This window comes from Grus americana, chromosome 3, assembly GCF_028858705.1.
Source record: "Grus americana isolate bGruAme1 chromosome 3, bGruAme1.mat, whole genome shotgun sequence".
In the NCBI taxonomy this organism is placed as follows: domain Eukaryota; kingdom Metazoa; phylum Chordata; class Aves; order Gruiformes; family Gruidae; genus Grus; species Grus americana.
Window position 1 is genome coordinate 117300231 of NC_072854.1, and position 23194 is coordinate 117323424.

A 23194-nucleotide genomic window follows, 5' to 3' on the forward strand; every position below is an offset into this window, starting at 1 on the left:
GAGACGCTACGTCATCACGCGGCGACGGCGCGCCAGCGATTCTCGGGCGAGCCCCGACGGCGGCGGCTCCTGGCAGGTCTTGCCCCGTCTCCGCGGCGGTGGCACCCCCCCGAGGTGAGGCCGGTCCCGTCCCCAAGCAGCAGAGCCTCGGGCGCCGAGTCGGCGCCCCGTCCCCTTGCGTGCTGGCGCGGCCGCCCGCTCCCGGGGGCCCGGCTGCGGCCTGGTCCCCCGGCCTCCCGTGAGGGGAAGGGTGCAGCTCCCCGCCACCGGTGTGCTGCGGGCGGCCTCTCCCCCTCTCCGAGGCCGGGGTTGGTTTATGTCTTGAACCGCTGTGCTTAGAGGGGCACGAACTGGAGCTCCGGGTCCGGGCTCGTTGCACCGGGGGAGCCTGGGCAGAACTGAAACCTCCCGCGAAGCACCTGGAGGGGCCCGTTTGGGAAGGGGTGTGTGGGGGGGTGTGTGTGTGAGGGGGCGTGGGTGCGTGTGTCAGTCAGTCAGAGCTTGGCCTCTTGTGTTTCTGTTCGTGAGGCAACGAACAACAGTGCAGCTGGTCAGCTTGTGCCTTCCCTGTGATGCAAAACGCTGTGGAAGGGGCAGCAATGACTCCCGAGTGATGCTGTACAGTGAATACAGCAGTAATTAGATTTTTTTTTTCCATTAGCCTTTGTACCACTGAATTGACTAGTGGAAAGGCAAAGTGTCGGAAAGGAAAAACGGTTGCAGTGTGCTTGAACGGCTGGAAAGCATTTCAGATGTGGCGCCTCTGAGCTGAGGCTTTTAAAACCAGTTTCAGCCACCTGAATATGTGGTGTCACCTCAGAGCTGCGGACTTGTAGCCTTTGGTGAGAACTTGCCAAGAAGTGCTGGATTCATTGGGTGTCTGATCCTGAAAATTGCATCGTAACGCTGTTACCCAACTTTTAGTATAGAGTCAAATTTTGGGAAGTTGCACTGATTTATGGTAAAGCAAATTCTAAGTTGTGATTTCAGCTTTCTCAAAGTTTTGTCATAGCAGTGACTAGTATAAATTATGCACTTAAACCCCAAAACATTGTAGTAGTGGTCAGCAGTGAATGGAAAATCTTTTGTTCAAAGTACTTTCAGTGGAAGGTAGACAGGAAGGGGTGCTTATTTCCTCTGTAAGTTGATGTAAAAGTATGTTACATTCAGTTTAGAAGTGTATTAATAGCAAACCTTTGGACCAACCCCTGTGTTTGAGTAAAAAGTACATGTTTTTATTTGTGGTGAGTTTGACTAGCTAAAAATTATTTTGCTTTGTCAGAAAAAAATCAGAAGGCTGATGCAGAAGAAGCACCAACTGCTAATCCTGTTGAGATGTCTTGTAGTCCATCGTTAATAGAATCGATATGTTCAAACTCTGAGATACAGGGAACCACAAAAATGAGAAAAAATGGCGCTGCTTCCAGGCATTTGGTGAGTGCTTAATTTTTTAATTAAATTTAATATTTGTAAGCATGTGTTGAAAATGAAGTAAAGGTGTTGTGTTTTCTAAACCTTTTTCCCCCCTGAGAAGTTAACTCTGGCAAAGTTGTATGCTCAAAATATCTGTCTTTCTATCGGTTGGGATTGTATGCTGTACAAGTATATAAATACATTTCTGTTGTGTATTTATGTTTATGATAATTATGCTGCAGTAATTATTTCTCTGGAATATACAAAAATTGCTATTGCTAGAGGAATATTTTGAACTAACAGTGCGATAGCTGAGTTCAGTACTACAGAACAAAGTCCAGTTGTGGTCCCTGTCTGTGTCGGTAACTATGCTGTAAGTACCTGTGAGGCCTAGGGAATGAATGACTGTTCTCCCAACCAGCCTAAAAGCACCTGAAACTTATATCTGGAGAGCGTGCAGTTGGGCTGTAGATACTTTGTGCTGGCTATAATATCTGTTTATAGTGTACTAGCAGCCCTTTTACTTGAATCCTACAGTTGTGATGGAGTTGTGTTGTCAAGTTCCATACAAACACACAGATAAATAAACCTCCTGTTTTTCCCTGGCAGCTAGCATCTTGTCCAGCAAATCAGAATTTTCAAAGCAAGCTTCTTTTGTTTTTTTTTAAATGTTGCTGAGTAAAAATGGCTTTCGGACAGTCTGATAAATAGCGTATGGAGCCAGTGGGATTTTTCTTAGGTGGTCTGTTGTGTGTCCAGCAATACAGTGCTAAAAAGGACACATTGGTCAACATCATTGTACAGTAGATAACTATGTACAACAAATGAAATGTCAGCCTTTACTGTAGCTGAGATTCCTGGTGGTGTATTTAATTTGTTTATCCTTTCTGGAGAAAGGAATTGAGAGTTTGCTAGCAAGACTTTTCTGTATTTTTTGTCAAATAGGCATTTGTTTGTTAAACCTCCTCTTTCTCTTATTTCTGTGTTGAAACTCTATATCAAGATACTGATATAGCTTTTCTATGAAACTTTCAGTCTGTAGCCTTTTAGATATGTATTCCCAAGCTCTAAGAAGGTTTTTTTTTACTACATGAAGATTTCTACAGACGTTATTGTTCTGAGTTCTGAGTAGGAACTGTAAAAAAAAAAAAAAAATCAGGCAATGGGCACCATCCAAAAAGTGGGTAGTTATCTAAGCTGTGTTTGAAGGATATAACTGTGTACAAACTTGTGTTCTAGTTTTTTCCACCTCTTTTGTAACTGGAAAAAGGTATTAAACAGTAAATATTGTTTCAGCTTCCTCTTTCTGATGATAATGATAGTGAAGAATCAAGATCTATTCAAAGAAAGAGAGTGCTTCCATCTTGGATGCTGGACAAGGACCTCCTGGTTCAGAGGATTTCTGAGCCTGTAATGAAAGGAGGTAGGCTTGCAACATAGTACGTTTGCATACCAATATACATTTATGTGCTTTGATCTCATTTTCTTAAATTATAATTGTGGTAGTAGAAAGTATTAATTTGTTACTTCTCTTTCTGTGTTTTGTGCCTGGCAGCTGAGAGAGACTGACTTCTGTTGTCTCCTTTGTCATCAGTCCTATGGGTGTGACAGAGCTCTTTCTGATCAGTTGATTTTCTTTCTGTTTTATTTTAATACCAGGAAATATACTTTGTTTGGACAGCTGAACATCTGATGTTCTGAAGCCCTTTCCTATAAACTCACCTGTTTTGTTTAGCATGTAAATTCTAGATATTTTGTGGGCCTTTAATTTCAAGCCTTTCTACACATTTAAGTCACTGATTGCCCTCCTAAATTTACATACTTCTAATTTCACAGGTTTTGAAGGTGGCGGTATGTGTTAATATTTAACTGTGAATCAAACTTGATCACTTAGTTCAAAATTCCTACCTAGGAGGAGCAGTTCATCACAGTATAGTAGTTTCTTACCAGTATGAGGCTAAAGTAATACTGGATTCCCTCTTGTCCTTCCCACAAAAGGAAATTGCAGAGCGTACAATAAACTTCTGCCGCTGTCTATCAGAAGTAACAGCGGCAGAATACTGTGTTTAGTCTCTATCAACTGGAGACACAAGGGTGCCGCATTGGCACAATCCCAAGAAAATTTTCTACCATACCTGGCTTTGGTCCTGGGACCTCGTAAAGAGTTCTAAAACTGCCATTAGATACTCTCTGACAGACTTATCGCAAGGCATTTATGGCTCTGCTGACTTTTATCGATGGAACTGGAGGACTAAAGGAGTGAGAGAAGAGAAGGAAAATGACTATGTATGTTAACAACCTCCCCCAGCGTTTCTGTCTTTCTGCTGAAGACCTGACCTCGAGGGAGCTAGGGTCTACATACGAACACTCTTGGAGCCATTTAAAAAGTCATTATATGAGATAATGATTCCAGCTTAGAACGGGCCGCTTTAATAAAACAACCAATCTCTCCTGCAAATCTGAAATATTTCCTTAAAATTGTGAAATGATTTGCACCTTTTTAGGGTGGCATTGGATGGGAAGGTAGAAAGGTAGAGAGTAAAACTAAAAGGCTACCCTTTTATTTTTCTTCTGTCCATCTTCCTACTGGAAAAGTAGCACTGATTTGTTGTTTGGAAGTCAGGCGTTAAAACTTGGAAAAAATCCTTGCTTTATACAAATAACTCTGGCATGTCAGTATTTTTTTGAAGGGGCAGAGTTTTTGAAGTCTTGCAAAATGGCATCAAGTATCTTCCGAACGTGTTTTGCAGCAGATGGAGCTATAACAAAACCAGGACAATGGCCCTGGCTGTCTCCCAGCTGTATATCCAGAAAAGACTACTTCAGTACAGAGATCTTACAGTTTCCTGGGATGTGAAGCTTTCCAAAGAGAGACGCAACATTCGCTGTCTTTCTGTCAGTTACTGGCTGATGAAATAATCAACCGTGATGTAGCTGACTAGGCAAGTGGGCATACCCTGATTTTTGCCATGTCCTAATTAATTGATGTTTGTGTGTATAAACTGGTAATCTAAAGTGATACTTGTACAAAAGGTCTATGGTAAAAGTCATCCTTGGACATGTGGTTTAGTTGATAAGCTCCTATTGCCTAAAAGAAATTGTCAGTCATACTGATACAGTCAGTCCAGAATATCCTTTGCCACATATTTATTGTTTTCCTCCAAATTTCCCTCTCAAACATCTGTTTTATTCTAAAACATTCTAAGCAGGAAGTGAAAAATGCATTGTTGAAACAGCACATGCACAACTGCTGCTGTTTCTCATGCTTTTTGCCCAGTGTTCTTCTTCGATGTAGCTTTAGATTTCTAATGTGGTCGGGATTTCACTGTAAAAGTTGCATTCCAAAAGTACCCTTTTATGTTTCTTTTAAGGTAGTAGAATGAAAAAAGACCAAGGAAGGGGAGGAAGTAATATGGAGTCATTAAAATCAGAAGTAAATGTACAGCAGAAAAAAAGATTAGCCTCTGAAGAAACTATAGAGGATTTTGAAGGTGAAGAACAAGATCAAGGGAGAAGGAGCCGTCTTGCCATCCCTTCATCTCAGGTAATTTTTTGGCTCGAGGGCAGAGCCATGGTATTTCAAAAAATGAGAATGTAGTTGGCAATGTCATGGTGAAGGTTGGGTCCATGTGTTCTGCTTGTGATTTGTTGTTTAACAGTTGTTTTGGAATGCCAGTCCATTGGATAGCTCTATAGCAGGGATCCTGGAAGCCTGCAGAGACTTGGTTTTCTGCACTTCCTTCTCAGGATCTGGGATTTAGGCCTGGAATGTTCCACAGAAATACCACACTTTCAGCTTTACAGCAAGAGGCTGGAAGACATAGGCCAAAGTACTGGTTCTGGGAGTGGCTTGGTTTGTGGTTCTCTTTCTGAGAACCCTTTAGGGATAGGTGATGGTATGACACTGAGGTAATCCAACACTGGATGTTGCCCAAACTAGTGCCATTCTAGTTGGTGAAATTTTATGGTCAGAAAGTTGTCATATGTGGTTTAGCAACTGCTGTGTTTTGAAGAAAAAGAGCAGGGAGTGTGTTTATGCCACTATCTCAAAATCTGAGTCAAAAAAAAGGAAAGGGAAAAAAGGTAATCATCTTGAAATCCAAAATGATCTATGACAATGAGTGAGCAGACATTTCAGTCAATGAGTCTGTGTGTTCTCAAACTACAGCTGCTTTTACAGGCAGTTAAATACTTACCGATAGCACCCTGCTATCTGTGAAAAGAGAAGGATCATTATCAAAGACAAACAAGACATATTCTGGTGAGATCAAACTGAGGCTTTCACTGACTTTTCCTTTAGGTGAACAACCTGGGGAGGTGTTTCTAATAGCATTAGAACTGCCTGAATCTGTTACAGGATCAGATAAAATAGTTAAAATACTATTATTTGATATGCTTCATTGGTTTTGACACTGAAAACAATTGGGGGTTGGTTTCATTGTTTAATTAAATCTTAAGGTTAATTGAAATTATCTACTCTGGGAGAGCGTACCCTTCAGGGTAGTTTTGATTTAACATAGTGGGATCTTTTAATCTGAAAAAGGGTTCTGAATGGTGAGCTTTGTTGTTGGCTGGGTACGTTAATACCAGCTGCAGTGCCATTTTCTCTCTGTCAAATTATAAGGTGAGTGACTACATAATTCATTATTTCATTTTGCAGTTTGTAAGTATGAAGCTGTACTTATTTTCTCCTAATAATTTCATAAATCACTTTTATCTCAAGCACAGTGTAAGAAATTGCCTTCAGAACTTTGCAGAAAAAATAATGGGTTAGTGCAAGCAAAAGTAATAATCATACAGAGCTCTAAAAGATTGGAATTTTGGTATCAAAACCAACATTATTCTCCTGCTGTCATATTTAAGGCAATTGAGGAAAATCTGCTGTAGGGTAGGATGTAAAAAGAATCTTAATTCTTCTAAGCGTCAGCAGCCGCCAGATGGCAGTGAGGTCATATACGTGTTATAACCTGTGCCAACAGTGCTGTTGCCTCTGGTTTTCCTTGATTGCTGCCTGGTTTTTAACTACTCACCACAACAAAACTGAAAGTGTTTACTCTTATTAGATACAATATAGGCAATGGGTTGAAGTATGTAATGGAGAGAAGGCACAAGTGGGAGCGCTAAATTAGTTAAAGTAATTTAGTCCTTTTTCTGGGAATGAAGGCTTATTTCCTAAACTGCAGTTGTTTGCTGAGCCTTATTTTGGGAGTCTCAATAGAAGAGTCATCCCTGTCTCCGAGTTGACTTGCTAAATATGCTGCTGTCAGGATCACTTGGTATTAATATTGTCTTTGCCCTTTCTTTATCACACTGCTGCTCAAATGTAATTTTCTCTGGTTTTGGCTAACAATTTGTTAGACTCGCATTGAAAGGATCAAAATCAAATAGGAAACCACCAGCTGATTTTCAAACTCTGCCAACTGCATCCATGTAAACTAAATATAGATTTAGTGGAGGGGGAACTTAGATAATAAACTGTAGAGAGCAGAAACCTATGAATAGTCCTGTAGTGTATCAAAGTAGTTCATCCTTTAATATAGGTATGCTTCCAGGTAATGTCTTAATGTTGTTGGGACCATGTTCCTGTCTTGGTTAGGTATCTCATATTCTTCTTCTAAAGCACACATCTCTTATTTTAAGTGTACATATGTTCAAAAATTTAAACTGCAGTATTTCTCAAAAGTGAAATCTTTGCCTGATGGTATCTACTGACAAACTGCTTTGTGATTTAATCATGAGCTGAAGCATTTAAGATGTACTGGGGTGGGATTAAGTTCAAGGTATATATCGTGAATTCCCATATGTAGATAAATATATTTCTTCTAGAGTCACATGTATAACTCCCATTCATTTTTTTTCAGGAGCAGGACTTTTAATTGAAAGTTATTTCAGGCTAAAGTCCTTGGACTAGTCACAAACTGGGGTGGTTACAGAGGAGTCTGACTGTTGTGAGGGAACCGAAGGTGAGGACAGGAGCTCTAGGATAAGTTTTTCTTTAAATTGCCTGTGTGTGTTCTTACCTTGAGCCTTTCATTTAGCAGCTAGCTTGAGTTTGGAAGGTGGAGTAGAAGATTTTAAAGGCTGGACCAGATGATCTTTCGAGGTCCCTTCCAACCTGGGCTGTTCTATGTTTCTCTGATTTTGAAAACTGGAATGATGAGATGAGGCAGAGTTTGACCTTAAAGCTTTTAATTCTGAAGACTGTAAATTTTCAGGTCCTTCAAAATGTAACCTTGTTCCACAGAATACATCTGGATTTCCTCTTGAGAGTACCATAAGAAACATGGAAGGAAATGGCAAGACTGGAACAAAAACCCGTGGAAGTTCTCTGGAAAAAAATGATAGGCAGCTGCATAGTAAATTGTCCAAAAGAATAGGTCAGATCTCCAGTAAAACAAATAGGATTGAGGAAACAGAAAACAAAGAGCAGATTACTGGTTCTACAAGCCAACAAGCTCACTGGGGCAGGACTTCCCAATATTTTGGTGCCCAGGAAGGGATTCTTGAGCCTGATGCAAATCTGGATTACGAGACTGAGATTTCTGATTCAACCAGAAGTGCGGATGCTTCAGAAAGCTCCAAACAGATCAAGCGTAAGAGGACACCTTGCATGTATGGAACAGGCTGTTACAGGTAAAGCAAAATTAAAACTAGCTTAAGATAGCTTATTATTAAGAAGTAATGTATTAGCTGTGGAAGACAAAACAGTAATGTCGTTTGAAGCTTTGATTTGAGAAAAATCTTTTGGTAAGCAGGGGAGCGATGAGAAAGAAATGGCATAACAAGAATTTTTAGAGTATAAAAGGAGGAGCCAGGATGTCTTGCTAACTGCTGATATAACCCAAACAACAGATGAAGTACTTCAACAAATTAAAGGATGAAATGTTGTAAGAAATAAAAAACAAAGGTCCATTTTAAAAAAGAAAAACGATAAAACCCCCCCTGCGTGTACCAGCCAAGTGCAGGTACCAGGAGGGAGAAGAGAGGTAAATGGTTGAAATGCCCAACATAGACCCTGTAGGCTTGTTTTATGAGCAGATGAAACTTTTATGAAAGATGAATTGTATATATTGAAGTATTTGCATGCTTTGTGATCTGAATATTTAAAATACTTATCTGTCATCCCTAAATAATCAAAAATTACGTTTATTATAACTCGGCCAGTCTGGGTTTTTTTTTTTTCTTTATCTTTCACTCCCTCCCTAAAAACATAACAAGACATACTTACAAACTCGATGTTAACCCTTACTTGGTCAGCATCTTTGGTAATACTTCAACTGAAGAGCATTTTTTTCTTGTTCTTTCTTTTTCTCCCACTCATATCCTCTCAATTCACAGTGAATGATCAGTCATACAAATGTTCTGTGTGATACAAATGTTCCAGAACACCAGTGCTGAGTGCCTGGTCTTTTGCTAGTTCTTTCTGCCCAGAAAAGATCTGGAATGCCGTGTGTTGATATATCAAAGGGAAGACAGAAATCTAGAGGTGGTCTTGAGGCTAGCAAATGACTGATGACCTGAGAACTGCATTTAGGGATAGGCTTTGAGCTCTAGTTAAACCATGTGCATTGAAAGCACAAAAGATAAGGCTAAGCTAGGAAACAGTGGATCCTGTGATTATTTTTTTCCATTATTATTTTATTTATTTTCTCCCCCTCTAAGGGGCTTGAGCAATAGGAAAAACAGTGAGGTTGTTTAGAAAACAAGCAAGCACAAGTAAATGGGTTCTTGTATCTTCTTGGTCTGCCTAATGCTGCAGATAACCGTGTAAATCAAAAGCAAAAAGCTGTTATGTTAATGAATACATCAGACTTCCAGTTTTCATGAGGCTTTCTTTCACATAGCTCAATTTTTTCCCTTAACGAATATGATGAAAACATGTTTTATTAGGTGGTTAAGCTCATCCAGTAGTACAAATGCAGCCTCTAGTTTGCTCCAGCTACTTTTAATTTCACTTAGACAAGTTTTCCCCTGTATGGAGGGTTAAGCTGATTTAATGCTGTGATATGCTGAAGGATTCCTAATGTTTAGGAAGGCAAATTTTAGTTTCAGATAATATGGAATAGGAGTCTGCATGTGCACATTTCTTCTTGGATCTTTATTCTAAACCGTGTGGCAGCAATACTTTTGGAAAGCATTGCTTTGTAAGAAAACAGAATGCTTTGAAATAACACATAACAAAATCTTACTTTGTTGGAGGAATTTATAAAGATGAAGTATCAAAAACATCAGCTTTGATCTTCAGGAAATGTCATGAGATTAAACCTGCTTGTTTGCAGCAAAGGAAATATGCTTTGTATTCTGTCTTAGTATTTGCTTTTAACACAAGACCACCAAGTAGTCTTTCTGCATCAGTGGGATAGATATGGTGGAGTAAAGCAAGTCATTGCAGTTACCCGTATTTTTAACAGAACATGTACATAAATGTGACGTGAATGGGTGCTTTGAAGGAACACATTGATAGTGTATTCAGTTTTTCATTGTGTAGTGTTTTTCTTGAGCAAAACCTATTTTTTAGAGTTGCTAAGGAAGAAGGGCTGCTTTGAGTGCTCTTGAGTATGATGGGTAGTTAGTTTCCCTCTCCTTCATTACTTTAACCTTATGAAAGGTGTCTCCTAACAAGATGTGCTGTAAGAGTCGGCTTCTTAAATGAGTACTGCTTTGGTAACTGTAACATTTCCTGAAAGTGTTTTTTTTCTAGGTGAGGTTTCTTATTCATAAATTGTCATTTATCCAATAACTAATGCTCTTCAGAGTTCTAGTGTTTATTTTGTAAAATCCTATTAAGAGATACTTGTCTTCTGGATGTGATTTTGGCACCTTTGGTAGATGCCTAGTAAGAAAGCACAAACTGAAAAGAGTAAATGTTAGTTCTATTAATTTTATTAGATTTCTCCAAGACCTATCTTAAACATTTAGGAAATAACTTTGTAACCCATAGTTCAGTTTCTTCATTTATGAATTTGAAAACACTGCATTTGAAAGAATCAAGCAGGATGCATACCTCTTGCTCCAGGGATTCTGCTTGTAATCATCCTTCAGTGTCAGATTCTCTTTCTGAGGTAGCTTGAAGCTTTACCAAATTGAAAGAAACTGCTATTACCACCAGGAGGCAAAGTGCTCTGTGTATGTTACATCTGGCTATATTTGTTGTCAAGGAACTTAGTCTTTGAATACTGTCTTGTGTTCATTTTCTTGTCTGCTGCTTGTTTTTCCAAAAGTAGGAAATTTTAAAATAAATCCAAACCCAACTCCCCTTTTCAAGGGCTGCATAGAAGCAGTGTGACAGACCTGAACTCTCATCTTCAAAAACCATAACCCACAACTTTTGTCCACACTTCTGTTCTTTTATTAGCCTGTGATACAGTGCTCTGCTGACTGGAGGTGTGTAAATCTTTCCCATAGCTGTCAAAACAGGGCACGCTCAACCAACCTTTGGATTTGTATGTGCTTTCTTCTCTTTGTTTATGAAAATAAGTATTTTTCCTTTCACCTCAAGCTTGTAAATGTGGCAGCTGATGACCTGCATCTGTCTTTTTTTGAGTCCTGTCTTCTAATAAGCCTTACAATTTAGAACTTACAAACATTTTACGTGCACTTGTGGTGTACTTTCAGGCTTGAATTCTATGGCTTTATAACTAGTGCTGGTAATTCATTAAATTTTCCCTACCAGTTTCTGTAGTAGCTGAGAAAATAAGCCCTTCAGATGGCAGGGGTCTTCTGCATGTGATGAGGTCAGAATGCCTGGCTCTTCAAAATCAGTTAAACTTGCTTTAGAAAAAGCTTTTAAGTTGCTTTTGGTGGCTGCGCAGATGAAAAACTGTCTTAAATATTTCACTGAGCAATACTCAACTTCTGCTTGAGATGACTCCATTGATTCTGAAGAACTTTTATCAGTTTCATTTGTGTAATTTTTATTTGCATAATTTTCTGCATTATGAAGTGTGAGTACACAAATTCAGAGCTTCTGTGAAAGCAAAGTTGCAGTAACTGTGTGAGTATGTTTACGAGAAGGTAACTCTCATAAAACTTTAAGAATGAAGTAGGCATTTAGTTGGGTAATTTTTGCATGATTAAAGCTTAATGATTTTGTTTTGATCAAATGAATAACGTGTTCCTGTGTAGTGAAGTTTGGTTGTGAAACTAATTAACTTTGGAGTGCAACTTACACTGTGATAGGTGTTATGTTCTTACAACTCAAATCTCTTGTGTCTGAAAAAAAAAAATTAAAAACCCCTCAAACAAACCAAACCCTTAATAAGAGGAAGAAGCTTTAGATTTTTGCAAGAAGGGAAAATGCTTGCTTAATATAAGCTATGCACTTTTCTGCTTCTGTTTATTTTTCTGGATATTGTTGCACAACACACAGAAGTGGAATAAGTACAAATTATCCAGGTAAAGGTAAGATAAATGTGATGTTTCTATTAGTTCTGAGCATTGATTGATGAGAAGCTCAACATGAGCCAGCAGTGTGCGCTTGCAGCCCAGAAGGCCAACCGTGTCTCTACTTGCACACCTTGGATTCAACTGCCTAAGTGTTGTAGAGCAGTCATGGATGCTAGTAATGTACTCTCATCACTAATGTCGGTGTGACACTACATGCAGAGCTGTTATGTCTTATGGTATAACTTCATGTCATCATTGTAATTTGATACTTCAAATAGAACTTCATGGTAGCCAACCAAATGTGACAGCATAATCCATGGCATGTCCAGTAGACTGTTCCATCTGCAATAATATTCTGGCATTTGAAGTATTCAAGTGAATAGTAACTTGCATACAGAACAGAAATAATAGTTGAGACAGCTTGCCTGAAGCTAATATGTGATAACTAAGGGTGTGGGGAGCCTTTAGTACTGCAGTTGTTCAGCTCCCATGCGTTGGCCCTTCCAACTCAAGCTAAGACTTCAAGTAGTAGTTTCTATAGCACTTCGATAGCACCAGAGGGAGTCATAACTGAGCATGTCGTCCACCGAGTACGATTCATGCTATATGACTACATCAGTAGATTGCGTGCATGTTGGAGTTCTGAAACGTAAAGCTGATGACAAACAGGAAAATTCCTGGTTTAACCTCTCTTGCAGCACGTGCAGAGACAAAGCTTTTCTTCTGTCATCCTGAAAGTAAATCTTACATTCTGCATAAAGTTAAAAGTTCAAAGCTCCTCTTCGTGTAACCACAGAAAAATGAGTTGTCACTGCTTCAGTAATGCCTTTCTTATTTCCACTTCTCATGTTTAAATGGAACAGTCAGTTTTCTATATGTATTTGTCTTTTGCAGGAAGAATCCCATTCACTTTCAGCAGTTCAGCCACCCTAATGATGATGACTATCATGAAATGGAGATCGTAACTCAGGATAACAATGATAACAGGCCTGAATGTCCATATGGAACAGCTTGTTATAGGTAAGAAGCGCTGTACAAAATGTCTTTTCTTGTTTTACAAGTTAAGACTGTTCTCCCCTAGAGTTACAAAATGATGATAGAATAATGAATAATTCTTGATGTTAAATCTTGAATGCCGCATGTCATTATGGCTCCTTCTAAAGTCTCACTGCCTTCTGAAATTTACTGTGGATAGACTGCTACCTTTAAAGCACCAAAGTCTGTGCAAAATACTTGTTAATGATTTCAGCTGGCGAACATGAAAACTTGACTTTTGGAACCTATTCAGTGACCTAGAGATCAACACTTTTTTACTTGTCAATGTGTAGAAAACTGTTCTTTTTTAATATAAACAATAATTTCTTGTTACATGTTGTTCTTGATATGTAATTTTAGTTTAAATTTTGATAAAGTATTACTTGAGAATTTATCCAAACCCTCTATTTTAATCAGTATTTGATTTGTTAGAAAGCATAATTAAAGTGACAGCAATAAAATCCGGTTTATGGCTGACTGGTACAATTTCTTCTAAGTGGTGTTGATTTTCTTCAAAAGATTGTTTTATTTTATTGTTTCTCGATATCTAGGTTTTACTCTTCTGTGTAGCAGAGTTTAGTGACTGCTAAGTAATTGACACCATGGACAAAAGGATATATTTTGAGGCAATAGCACTTCTGGGGGGGCATATTGAAACTAATGGCTGCTGTTAATAAAGATTGTGCCTGAGCAGAAACATTTTCTCCTCTATCCCAGAAAGTGTGGTGATCCTAAAGAGTGTGTTCTCTGTGAAATATAACAAAATAAGGGTAGCTTTTAAGAAAAAGCCATGTTATATTCAGCTAATGCAGAAAAAGTGCTTCTCTTCTGAAAAATATTTGAGTGGAATTCTCATTTTAGGATGAGCAATCTGGGTTTATACTGGTAATGAAATTGCCAACGTACTTTTTCAGGAGTGCAGTGGATGTTTTAGCCAAAACCAAAACTGTTTCTCCTTCCAGAAACTCTGCTGTATGAGCTGATCATTTCTTAATCTGTGTTTTATTCTTTGGAGGTAGAGGAAAAGAGGCACAAAGCAAAGATAATTCTTTCAATGAAGCAGCAGATGTAACTTGGAAGGGTTTTTGTGTTATTTTTGTTGTCTTTATCTCTTGGCTACTACTCAAAGGGAGCATAATTGAATGATCTAAATGCTGTCCCTTGAGTTGGGATCAAATGGTCTGATGCTGACGATAGCAGTAAAACATGGAAATAGGCAATTCTGTTTCAGCACAGTGTATTTAATAGGAAGCTGTACTTCCATTTTTTTTTATTCAGGTAACTATCACTTCTAATGCACACATAATCTAGCAGTAGCTATAGAATTGTGAATCAATTTGAAGTGTGTGAATTTGTCACAAGTTATATGACATAAATATAAGATTTTTGTACTGAAGAGTAACTATATACTATTTTTGAAGTATAAGAAACAAATAAACAATTTAGTTTTACAAGGCAGTCTTCACAGCAAGGGTATTTTTTAAAATACACAAAAACTGCTACAGTTGCAGAAATTCATCACAAGTTTCAAGCAATGTCACATGGTATGTCATTGTTAAATAGTGGGCTTTAACTGTTGCTTATTTTCAGAAACAAAAATTAGGACCACTCAACTGGTCTTCTTCCAAAGTTAGAATTTTTTAAATTTTCTGCACAAAAATAAATCGACTTGAAAGTCTTTTAACATGCAGCCCTGAGAAAAACCTCACATTGTGCTAATCTGTCACATTAGTGTAAGTTGGACCGAGTTAAAACATGAGAGCAGCATTGGATAACTGGGAGTGGGATAAGTCAGGGTGTTAATGACCTGGATCATACCCTGAATGAGAGGACCGTGTATTGCAGATCCAAGAGGAAGCTGACCTTGAATTTTTTCTTGCATTGCGTCGATGCTATTTTTTAATAGAAGACATGCACACTTGTAAACTGAACTTGCTGGATTGCAGCAGCATACTGCAGAAATGAGTAATCTCTCTGAAGAATCCTTCTGTGGCCTGTCCCTGTGATCCTTTGAGCCAAGCAGTTCTTTCCAAATTCTTTAATTTTCCAAACTAGTTAATTTGTAGCCTTATGTTGCAGAATATGGAAGCTATGCCTGGATGTCTCAGACTTGTCATGCACTGTGCATACATTGTACTTAATGCACCAGAAATTATGTTTTGGTTTCACTTTTAGTGAGAGTGAATAATTGGATCAGTTCTTATTATGCTGAACAAATGCATCTTATCATACAACTTTGGAAACTATCTCATCTCTTGGTTTTGATCAGCCATCTATTTTGGTTTTTGTTTTTTTAATACTGAAACAAGAGGAACTCTTATTTAATCTGATTTTTTTCCCAACCTATTTTCTGTAAGCTGAGACACTGCAGTAAGGCATTGGTCACAGAATTATATTTTAGAAAGAAATTGAAATTATCCATAAAATAACCATGGAATTCTGGGCTTGTTAAGTGTGGAGCAAGGTGGCAAATCAAGCTTCTACTGTTTTCTTCTTCGCAGGAAGAATCCACAGCACAAGCTAGAATACAAGCACAGTGCACCTCTAGGTAAGCCAAGTTGTTCAATATAGCTCAAAGTGGGGGGGGAACCCGAAAACCCAGTAACAGATACCAAAAATTTGGACTAAAAGCTTTCAGCTACTCTAAGTGAAAACCAGTGCATTTGCAGCTTACTTTGTATTGCCCTGAATCCTTGCTCCTCTTAAGTGTGAGGTCTTGCCCTTGTCTGTGATAAAGAAGGTTGCTTGGCCACTGCAAACTTGCACTCACTTTTTCCGATGCTTTTCAACTGAAGTGAGATGGGCTGGGTCAGACACAACTGATGTAGTTTGTCTGCTTTGTATCTTGCCTGTTGACAAAAATGCTGCATGGAAAGTGGCTATTTTCATGACTTTAATAGGTTTTATTGAAAATTAGACATGGTATAGTGCAATATTACTGGATCTCTGTATTCTACTTCCACCATTCAGAGCCAGAGTATTACAGTGAAAATAGGGAATATATTTAGGTGTTGCTGAAGTATTTCTCAACATTTCAAATGGCTACTGCAGTAAAATATTTCTATAGCTTTTCTCCTGTCCCTGTTACAAAATGTGTACACAGAAGTATTTTATGTTTTAACTGTATAGATTTATATCTTAAGATTTCATACTTACTTTTTATTCTTATTTTTCTTTTGATAGGAAATCCTCAGGTAACATATAATTTTAAAGTCTTGTGATGCTCTAAACCAAACATTGCAAGCATGTCTGTCATCTTTATTTATTTTGACTTTTTTTTTTCCAGTGATTTTCTTACTGAGAGAACAAATTTTTGCATGTATATTCTCTTGAGGCTTGGAGGGAATATAATTAAAACTGAATTTGAGTTTCTATTCTAAAATTTTCTAGTCTTTTATATTCCAGTAACTAGACTTGGTGAAAAACACAGGGGGACATACTGTTTACATTTTGTCTGTTCTTAAAGAATTCAGAGAGATACTTTGCATTTTTTTTTGGTGCTTTTTCTTGATTATTGGACTTGGAGATTTTTTTCCACTTGAAACCCCAAAGCAATAAACAATACTTCAGAGCAGAACAGTTATGGAAATGTAATGCTAGTGTATTTTGCTCTAAAGAATTGGGATTATGACACTATTAAGGAGAAATTACATTTATGTAAACAATGATGTAAAATATTTAAATGCTTTGAAATATTTCCATTTTCTGCTTAAATAAACCCCATCAACAACAAACAGTATTGATGACGTTTGTCTACATATGGAATGGTCCATAATAACTGTTAAGAACAGTTCATCTGGGTAATCTCTCAGGAATTATTCAATATAAACAAACAAAAAAAGGTTTTTTGGGGGCAGGAGAGTAGTTATTACGCTTGTAAATACCGCACAGTCATTTTCAGCATTTATTTTAATAGGTCGGTCTTTTATTGTAGCAACATCTGTGAATAACCCTTATGCTAGGTTGTACTCTATCCTGACTAATAACTTTCCTTTCTTTAGTAACTGAAAGAGGAACCCGACAACGAACTTCAAGGAATGGTGAGTATGTTCTTACGTTATGAATGGGCACATCAGCCTGGGACAGAACCGATCTGCTTTGGTTTTTGGGCACTTGATAGTGCTGGAGATGCTTGGTAATACTTACCTGAGGAGAAAGCAGTTGTTATTTTAGTAAAACCCTGCTTGCTTTTTTAGAAGCAATAGTACTGAAATTGAATTTGTGCCAGGCTTCCTGGATCAGCATACCTGTACTTCCCTGGAAGCAGACAAGAAAACAAACAAATGCTTTAAGGAGAGACACATGTGGCTAAATTGACTATTCCTTCCTTACACAGGGGTTATGATAGGATGAAGGGAATCCAGTATTTCATCCACAACTAGTTAAGGTTGCCCTGTAAAGATTGATTGCTCTTGAAACATTGAGATATTCCTTCTGCATTGCGTTGACCTTGAAATAACTTTCAAGTGATAGCTGTGCATGTGCTGATGAGCTTTTCTTATACTTACGATGAGGTATCAATGTTTCAGGTAAGATACTGCCTTGTTAGGACTGAAGTGTAGAAGAAGGTTGATGCCTTTGAGTTGGGAGCAGCTTTCACTGTAAACTACATATGTATCCTTACTTTAGTTTCTAGTCATCAGTGAGGATTATGTAGTAGCACAGGCAAGCTGTAGTCTCTCTTGATAATGTAAATTGTAATACTGTATATGAATATCTCCTCCATTTACCAGCGGTGCACCTAGCTTGTTTTGCTGCAGCCAGCAATGTTAATTTACATGTTGTGGGTGCACAGGCTCCAGTTTTAAATACCTTTTAGGTCTGTTTCCAGGCTTCTGCTGTGTCTCAGCTTGCAAATGTGAAGCTTCTTATTATTTCTAAAATAATTTAAAAGTGAGCTTTAAAGAGCAATCTGAAAGTCTGCACTTTCACTGGCTTGAAGAAGGCATGAGGCTGTGGAACAGCTGCATCTCAAGTAGAAGTGGGAACTGGCTTGTCTTCCTTGAGACCACCAAGGGATGGCCGGGCATTTCCTAAAGAAATCCTCAAAACAGATCTGCCTTCTAGAGAAAACAAATAAAAGTGCAAATAGGTATAGTTAGTTTTCTAGGTAAAGCGTTTTGGCCTCCATTTGTATTGTGGGTGGATGCAAGAGGTTGCTTTTATACTTTCCACTGAGAAATTTCTTTGCCATCCCATTTCCTTATCACGTATGTGTGCGCTTTTGCTATCACTGAGTGCTTGATATGGTGGTATCTGTGCACTAGCATATTCTGAGGCATACTTGTTACCTGTCTGTTTTGCTGCAGCCCATGATGCAAGTACCAGCCCCATCTTGGTGACTGCTCCCTTGTCGAAAGTGTATTATACCGTGGAGAGAATTGTTAGCAGCACTGTAAGAGCAGTGAGCAGTTAAGATTTTATAAAGAAGCAAGCTGGGCTGTGTGCATATCTACAGTCCTTCTTACTCACAGTCTAAATCTTGAAGGTTTTAAATTGTAGCTGTGCCTTGCACAAGAACACCTTCCTCACTGAAATGGTGGATCCTGTGTGTACAGCTCATGGCAGGTGGTCAGCCAAGCGTGACTGCGATGGAAAAGTACTTCTTTTGTAAGCCTGTAAAACTTTTAACACAGGAGTGAAATTCAATGTATCAAATTGAACTCCTCTGAGTAAGAACCAGCGAAGAATTGATATTCTGTGCACAGAGGAAAGAAGGGTATTCATTAATTAAAGTGCTGTTCATATTTGCTGGGGGTTTTTTTCACTATCTTGTTGACTGGCTTGCTTAGTTCTCTTGAGGGCAAAGTTTATAAAAGGTTGGGCTCAGCAAGTTCACATCTGAGGCAGTCGTACTGAGCCGTGCAAGGTCACACAGCCAGACAGGGCTGCATTAACCTTTATTTCGTGCCATTTGGCACAACTGCACTGTTAAGCACAGCAGGATTAATTTCTGTAAAAGTGTATTTAAACTCCACCAGACAAGAAAAGAAGGGTACTGTCTACATGACATTTGACATGTTTAGTTTTTAACATTTTTAGTCTTAATTGCTACCAGAGGGATTGCGAATTGCCTGTAGAGAATGCGGTCTATCTTCTGAGAAATAATCTAAGGCTAATTACTGGGGGGATAGTTGTAAGGGGAAGGGGGGGAAAGTCAGAGTTACGGTGTCATTAAATTATCACTACTGAATGACCTCACTACATTTTTGCTACTTAGATGAATGACCTCCTGCAGGTTTCTCCTACACACTTCTCTGTAGGATTTCTGATCAGCTGGTCAGCTCACTTCCAAATATAACACTTTGAAAGAGGTGGTCAGCAAGCTTTTTCTCCCAACATGAAGCAGATGCTTTCAGAGAAAGTTTCAAGGTCATCTTTATAAATATGGTACTAGGGAAAAAGCAGAGTGGGGCTTAATGAGCAGCTTTGGGGGCTGTGGCTGAATTAAACTATAGCGTAAAGTAATCAGTATTTTGCCAGAATTTCTACTTCTGTTGTAAAATACCACCCATGGTGCTGTGAAAGTGAAGAAGAGCTTTTCTTTGCTAAGCAGATCTTGAGCTTATTAATCTCATAAACTTAGAGAAGAGGGATTTTGTTCTTACTGTGTTTAGCATCTTGGTTTTGACCTCTCCCCTCCAAGACATAATTCATTCTGCAGGACCATAGTCTGTGATTCTTCTAAGAAATTTTACTGGTATGGGTAAACACGGGCATGATCAATTTCCTCTGAAGTCTGGTAAAAAATAAACTAGCAAGCATAATAGCGGATTACAGCTCAAATTGACAGTTGGCATTTTCAGGACTTTCTGCTAGGTGGTGCACAGTCAGTCCTTCAAAGAATATCTATTGCCAGTGATAGGATATTGCTCGGTTATATTATTGGCTGTGTCACACATGGCTGATGTTATTCTAGGAGGTCATTCAGTGCCTCTGTAGCACAATTCACCCATAAAATTTTGTATCTTTGAGAAATCTGACTAATGCTGTAAATGCTTTTGAAAACCTTGGGTGAGAGTTGCTATAGAAGTATAAAATGTTAATCAGACCGTAAGATAATGTTGGAATAGTCACGTTCCCAATAGTAGAAAAATGTAATGGATAGAGGATGTGATTTGACTACATAAGGTAGTTCACCACACGCATAACTTGAGTGCCTGGAGCTCTGACCCGAGGTTGCCAAGAAATGCTTATGGTTAATATAAATGTTCATGATTTGGACTGGGGTCTGTAGCTGAGAAAAAAGACACAACATGTTTATTGTTTCATATGAAAGATGAGAACAGATAAATTATCTGTATGAGATCATTCACAGGTTATCTCTAGATGAGATAAGACTGAAAATTGGAGGCTGGGAAGAAGAGGAATGAACATGGTTTTATTCAGAGGTATGACTTAAGGGCAGAATAGCACATGATCGGAATACTAACAGGCTGTGGCTAGTTAGGAATTGTGGACACATAAGAAAAAAGGGAAATAGCATAGGCTTGTGGAGCAAGGGTTACGCACAGCTGCCAAAATCAGGAAGCAGTGAAAATAAACTTGTTAAAGGTTCATGGCTATTGATAAATAAAAGAAGGCAATGCTGCCATGGCAGCAGCTTTCTAGAGACACTACCAAGTCAGATAGCTAAGGCTTCTTCACATAGCAGAATTATCTTGCCTCTGGGAATTGGTTTAAATGTGCCAACATATTTGAGTAATTAAAAGGATACTGCAAGACAAGCTGTTTAAAAAAGTTTAGGAACATGCTGTGAACAGCAGCCTTTTCTTGTAAATAGAGGTTTCATAGCCTTTGATTCCTGCCAATAGAGAGCATTGTGAAATACTGTGAAGGCAGAAGGTAATTTGGTCACAAAATGTGAAGTTGTGAAGAAGATGGATGGACAGCAGATTAGGAAGCAGTGCGATAAAACAGACTGAACTGGGAAACAGGTAGGCTGCACCCTGCTCAGGAAAGAAGTGTTCATCATTTGTCATTTCCTCAACCCGTCTTCCGAAAGGAAGCACAGACTGTCCAGCATGGATCCAAGTTGAGACCGTAGGAGATTAGTGATCTAGCAGATTCCCTTCTCTCACTCAGCTCAGGAAAGAAGTGGATGGGAATTAAAAGCCACATCAGATTCCAAAGAGCATAAAATAGCCTTAAGTAAGTATGGATGAATGAAGGCAGAAAATCCAGGGTCAAAATAGCCGCCTAGCAATAGCTAGAGGCTAAACAGCCAGATAGATGTATTGTTTAGGTACAGAAGTAGCAGGAAGACAACTAAGAAAATTATGTGTGCCACTCCTTAAGGAAAGGAGAGTTATCAAAAGACATTATCTGATACTGTTTTCTTCTGATATCAGAAGAGGCCTGATACTGTTTCCCAAGTGCTGGAAGAAAAGCCACTAAGGAAAACTTTCTAAGTGATCAGACTGGTAAGCGCTGCAGCAGGTGGTACAGCTTGTCGTGAGAGTCTTGAAAATCAAACCCAAAATTGTCAGCATTGGGTAGAGTGGTGGAGTTGATTCTTTCTCTTGAGGAGAGAGACCAACTAGATGGTCTCTGGAAGGTCTCTGTAGTTCTGTATTTATGATTCATGAATGTACAACATTTTTGTCCCTACAGGAAAAAAGGCTGTGGAGAAAGATGGTGCCAATGATGATGAATCAAATGAATATGACATTAATGATAGCTTTATAGATGATGAGGAAGAGGAGTGCGAACCTACTGATGAAGACTCTGACTGGGAACCAAGTTCAGAAGACAAAGATAATGAAGATGTTGAAACACTTTTGCAAGAAGCACATAGATTTGTTAAGACCAAAAAGTAGCTGCACAGAACAGCATTACTAATGTCTGATCTGGTTGCGCGCAAGAAGAGGAATTCCTTTGAAAACTGTTTTTCCTCAGTGATGTAGGCACTACAGGAAGATTTTAATGGGGGCAAGGGGAGCCAGCAATGCCTTTCTTTTCCATATGTATTATTTTAGTGGAGGCTTTTCGTTTTATTAAGTCGTGGAGCCAGAGGACTGAGCTCTGAAAGTTTGTTGTTGTTGTTTTCTTGTCTATTTCTTTTGCAACACCATTGGTGTCTCATAGTTTGAAATACAATTTTAAAGGTTGTTAATGCTTCATCTTCCTGTGCTTGAAAGAAATATTGGCATTAGGAAAGTCTTTCATCTTGCTGAAATGCAATATATATTGTGTTGAATGAAGAGGAGTTACACTTCACGCCTGCAGTATTGCAGGCTAATTCTTGGCCATCACTGGGGAATCTGTCTAAACCATTTTTTAACATTCTTATGAGTTATTGCAGTCTTAAACGTCATTATTCTGCTACTGGCTTTCCTTTTAGGTGTCATTTCTTTGATTCTTTTGATGTACAGTAGTAAAATACCAGTTGTCCAAATCACTTAGGAGAAGTATCTCAGTGCATCGAACCACTTGGTTATCTCAACAATAATTACGGTATATTTTCTGTAATTACAGTAGTACCTCTTTCCACGCCTGTACATCACTGGTATTGTGTTCAGTTCACAGCAAAGCTGAAGTCTTGATGACTGTATTTTTGCACAATTAAACTTGTAACATACTGTGGGAAAAACTTGTAACTGTGTCTCTGTGATTTCTAAAGACTTTGTTGGAAGATCTTGCCCTCAGTGTGTTCACAACTTTCCTGAGCTTTCAAGAAAGAAGCTTTAAAAAGTTTTAGTATGTTTCAGGATAGATTACAGGAGCCATGTGAATTTGGCACTTTTTTGGACACAATCCTGAAGTTCAGCAGGGGCAGCATTATTGTATGGCTGTGGCTGCCCTGTGAACATCTGCCAATCATTGTTGAAATTAGACATCCAAATACACTCAAGCTTTTCAGTGAGGTGGCAAAATGTTCTTTGCTTAAAATAAAATGGCCATTGCTGCAAACTGGCATTTCTTCGCTCTTCTTCCCTCTTAATTTCTCCCTATCCTGTCGTGACAAGCCATGTTGCTCTGGGGACAGGGTAGAACCATGTGGGGCCTTTGACCACAGACCACTTTCCTTTTCAGAAACCAACATGATTGTGTTACGCATGAGCATTTGTTTTAATGGTTCCTGCAGCTTTTGTGGTGTCTTTTCTCATTCACATCTTCCCACTGAGATGCTGATGCCCTAACCCCTCCACCATGGAGCCAGACCTGCCTCTCTCTCTTTCCAGCAACCCCTTGGACAGCCGGGGTTTGCTCTCGGGTTTTCCTCGGGGCTGTTGTACACTCGGTACTGCCAAAGGACGCATCTGTGGTGTGAAAATCAAAATCTGGGAAAGAGCAGAGTAGGGGGACTTTACAGAGCTGTTGAAACTCTAAAGATCTGGATTTGCAAGAAGCTGAAGTG

General features: G+C 38.8%; 1 protein-coding gene across 1 annotated transcript; it reads left to right on the plus strand.

Moving 5' to 3' along the window:
• The first annotated feature begins 8 nt into the window (after positions 1–8).
• On the plus strand, positions 9–22746 carry APLF (aprataxin and PNKP like factor). The gene is made up of 9 exons (XM_054819658.1): positions 9–114; positions 1283–1434; positions 2710–2836; positions 4785–4957; positions 7658–8046; positions 12694–12819; positions 15336–15382; positions 16836–16874; positions 21448–22746. Exons 2-9 carry the CDS (start codon positions 1336–1338, stop codon positions 21651–21653), a joined length of 1206 nt encoding a protein of 401 aa, XP_054675633.1. The 5' UTR covers positions 9–114; positions 1283–1335; the 3' UTR covers positions 21654–22746.
• Positions 22747–23194: the final 448 nt, after the last annotated feature.

Bases quoted from the DNA above. Each gene is read 5' to 3' on its own strand.
- APLF (XM_054819658.1), top strand. From the start codon at position 1,336: ATGTCTTGTAGTCCATCGTTAATAGAATCGATATGTTCAAACTCTGAG. The intron at 2,837-4,784 runs GTAGGCTTGCAA...GTTTCTTTTAAG, and splicing joins TGAGCCTGTAATGAAAGGAG to GTAGTAGAATGAAAAAAGAC. The intron at 8,047-12,693 runs GTAAAGCAAAAT...TGTCTTTTGCAG, and splicing joins TATGGAACAGGCTGTTACAG to GAAGAATCCCATTCACTTTC.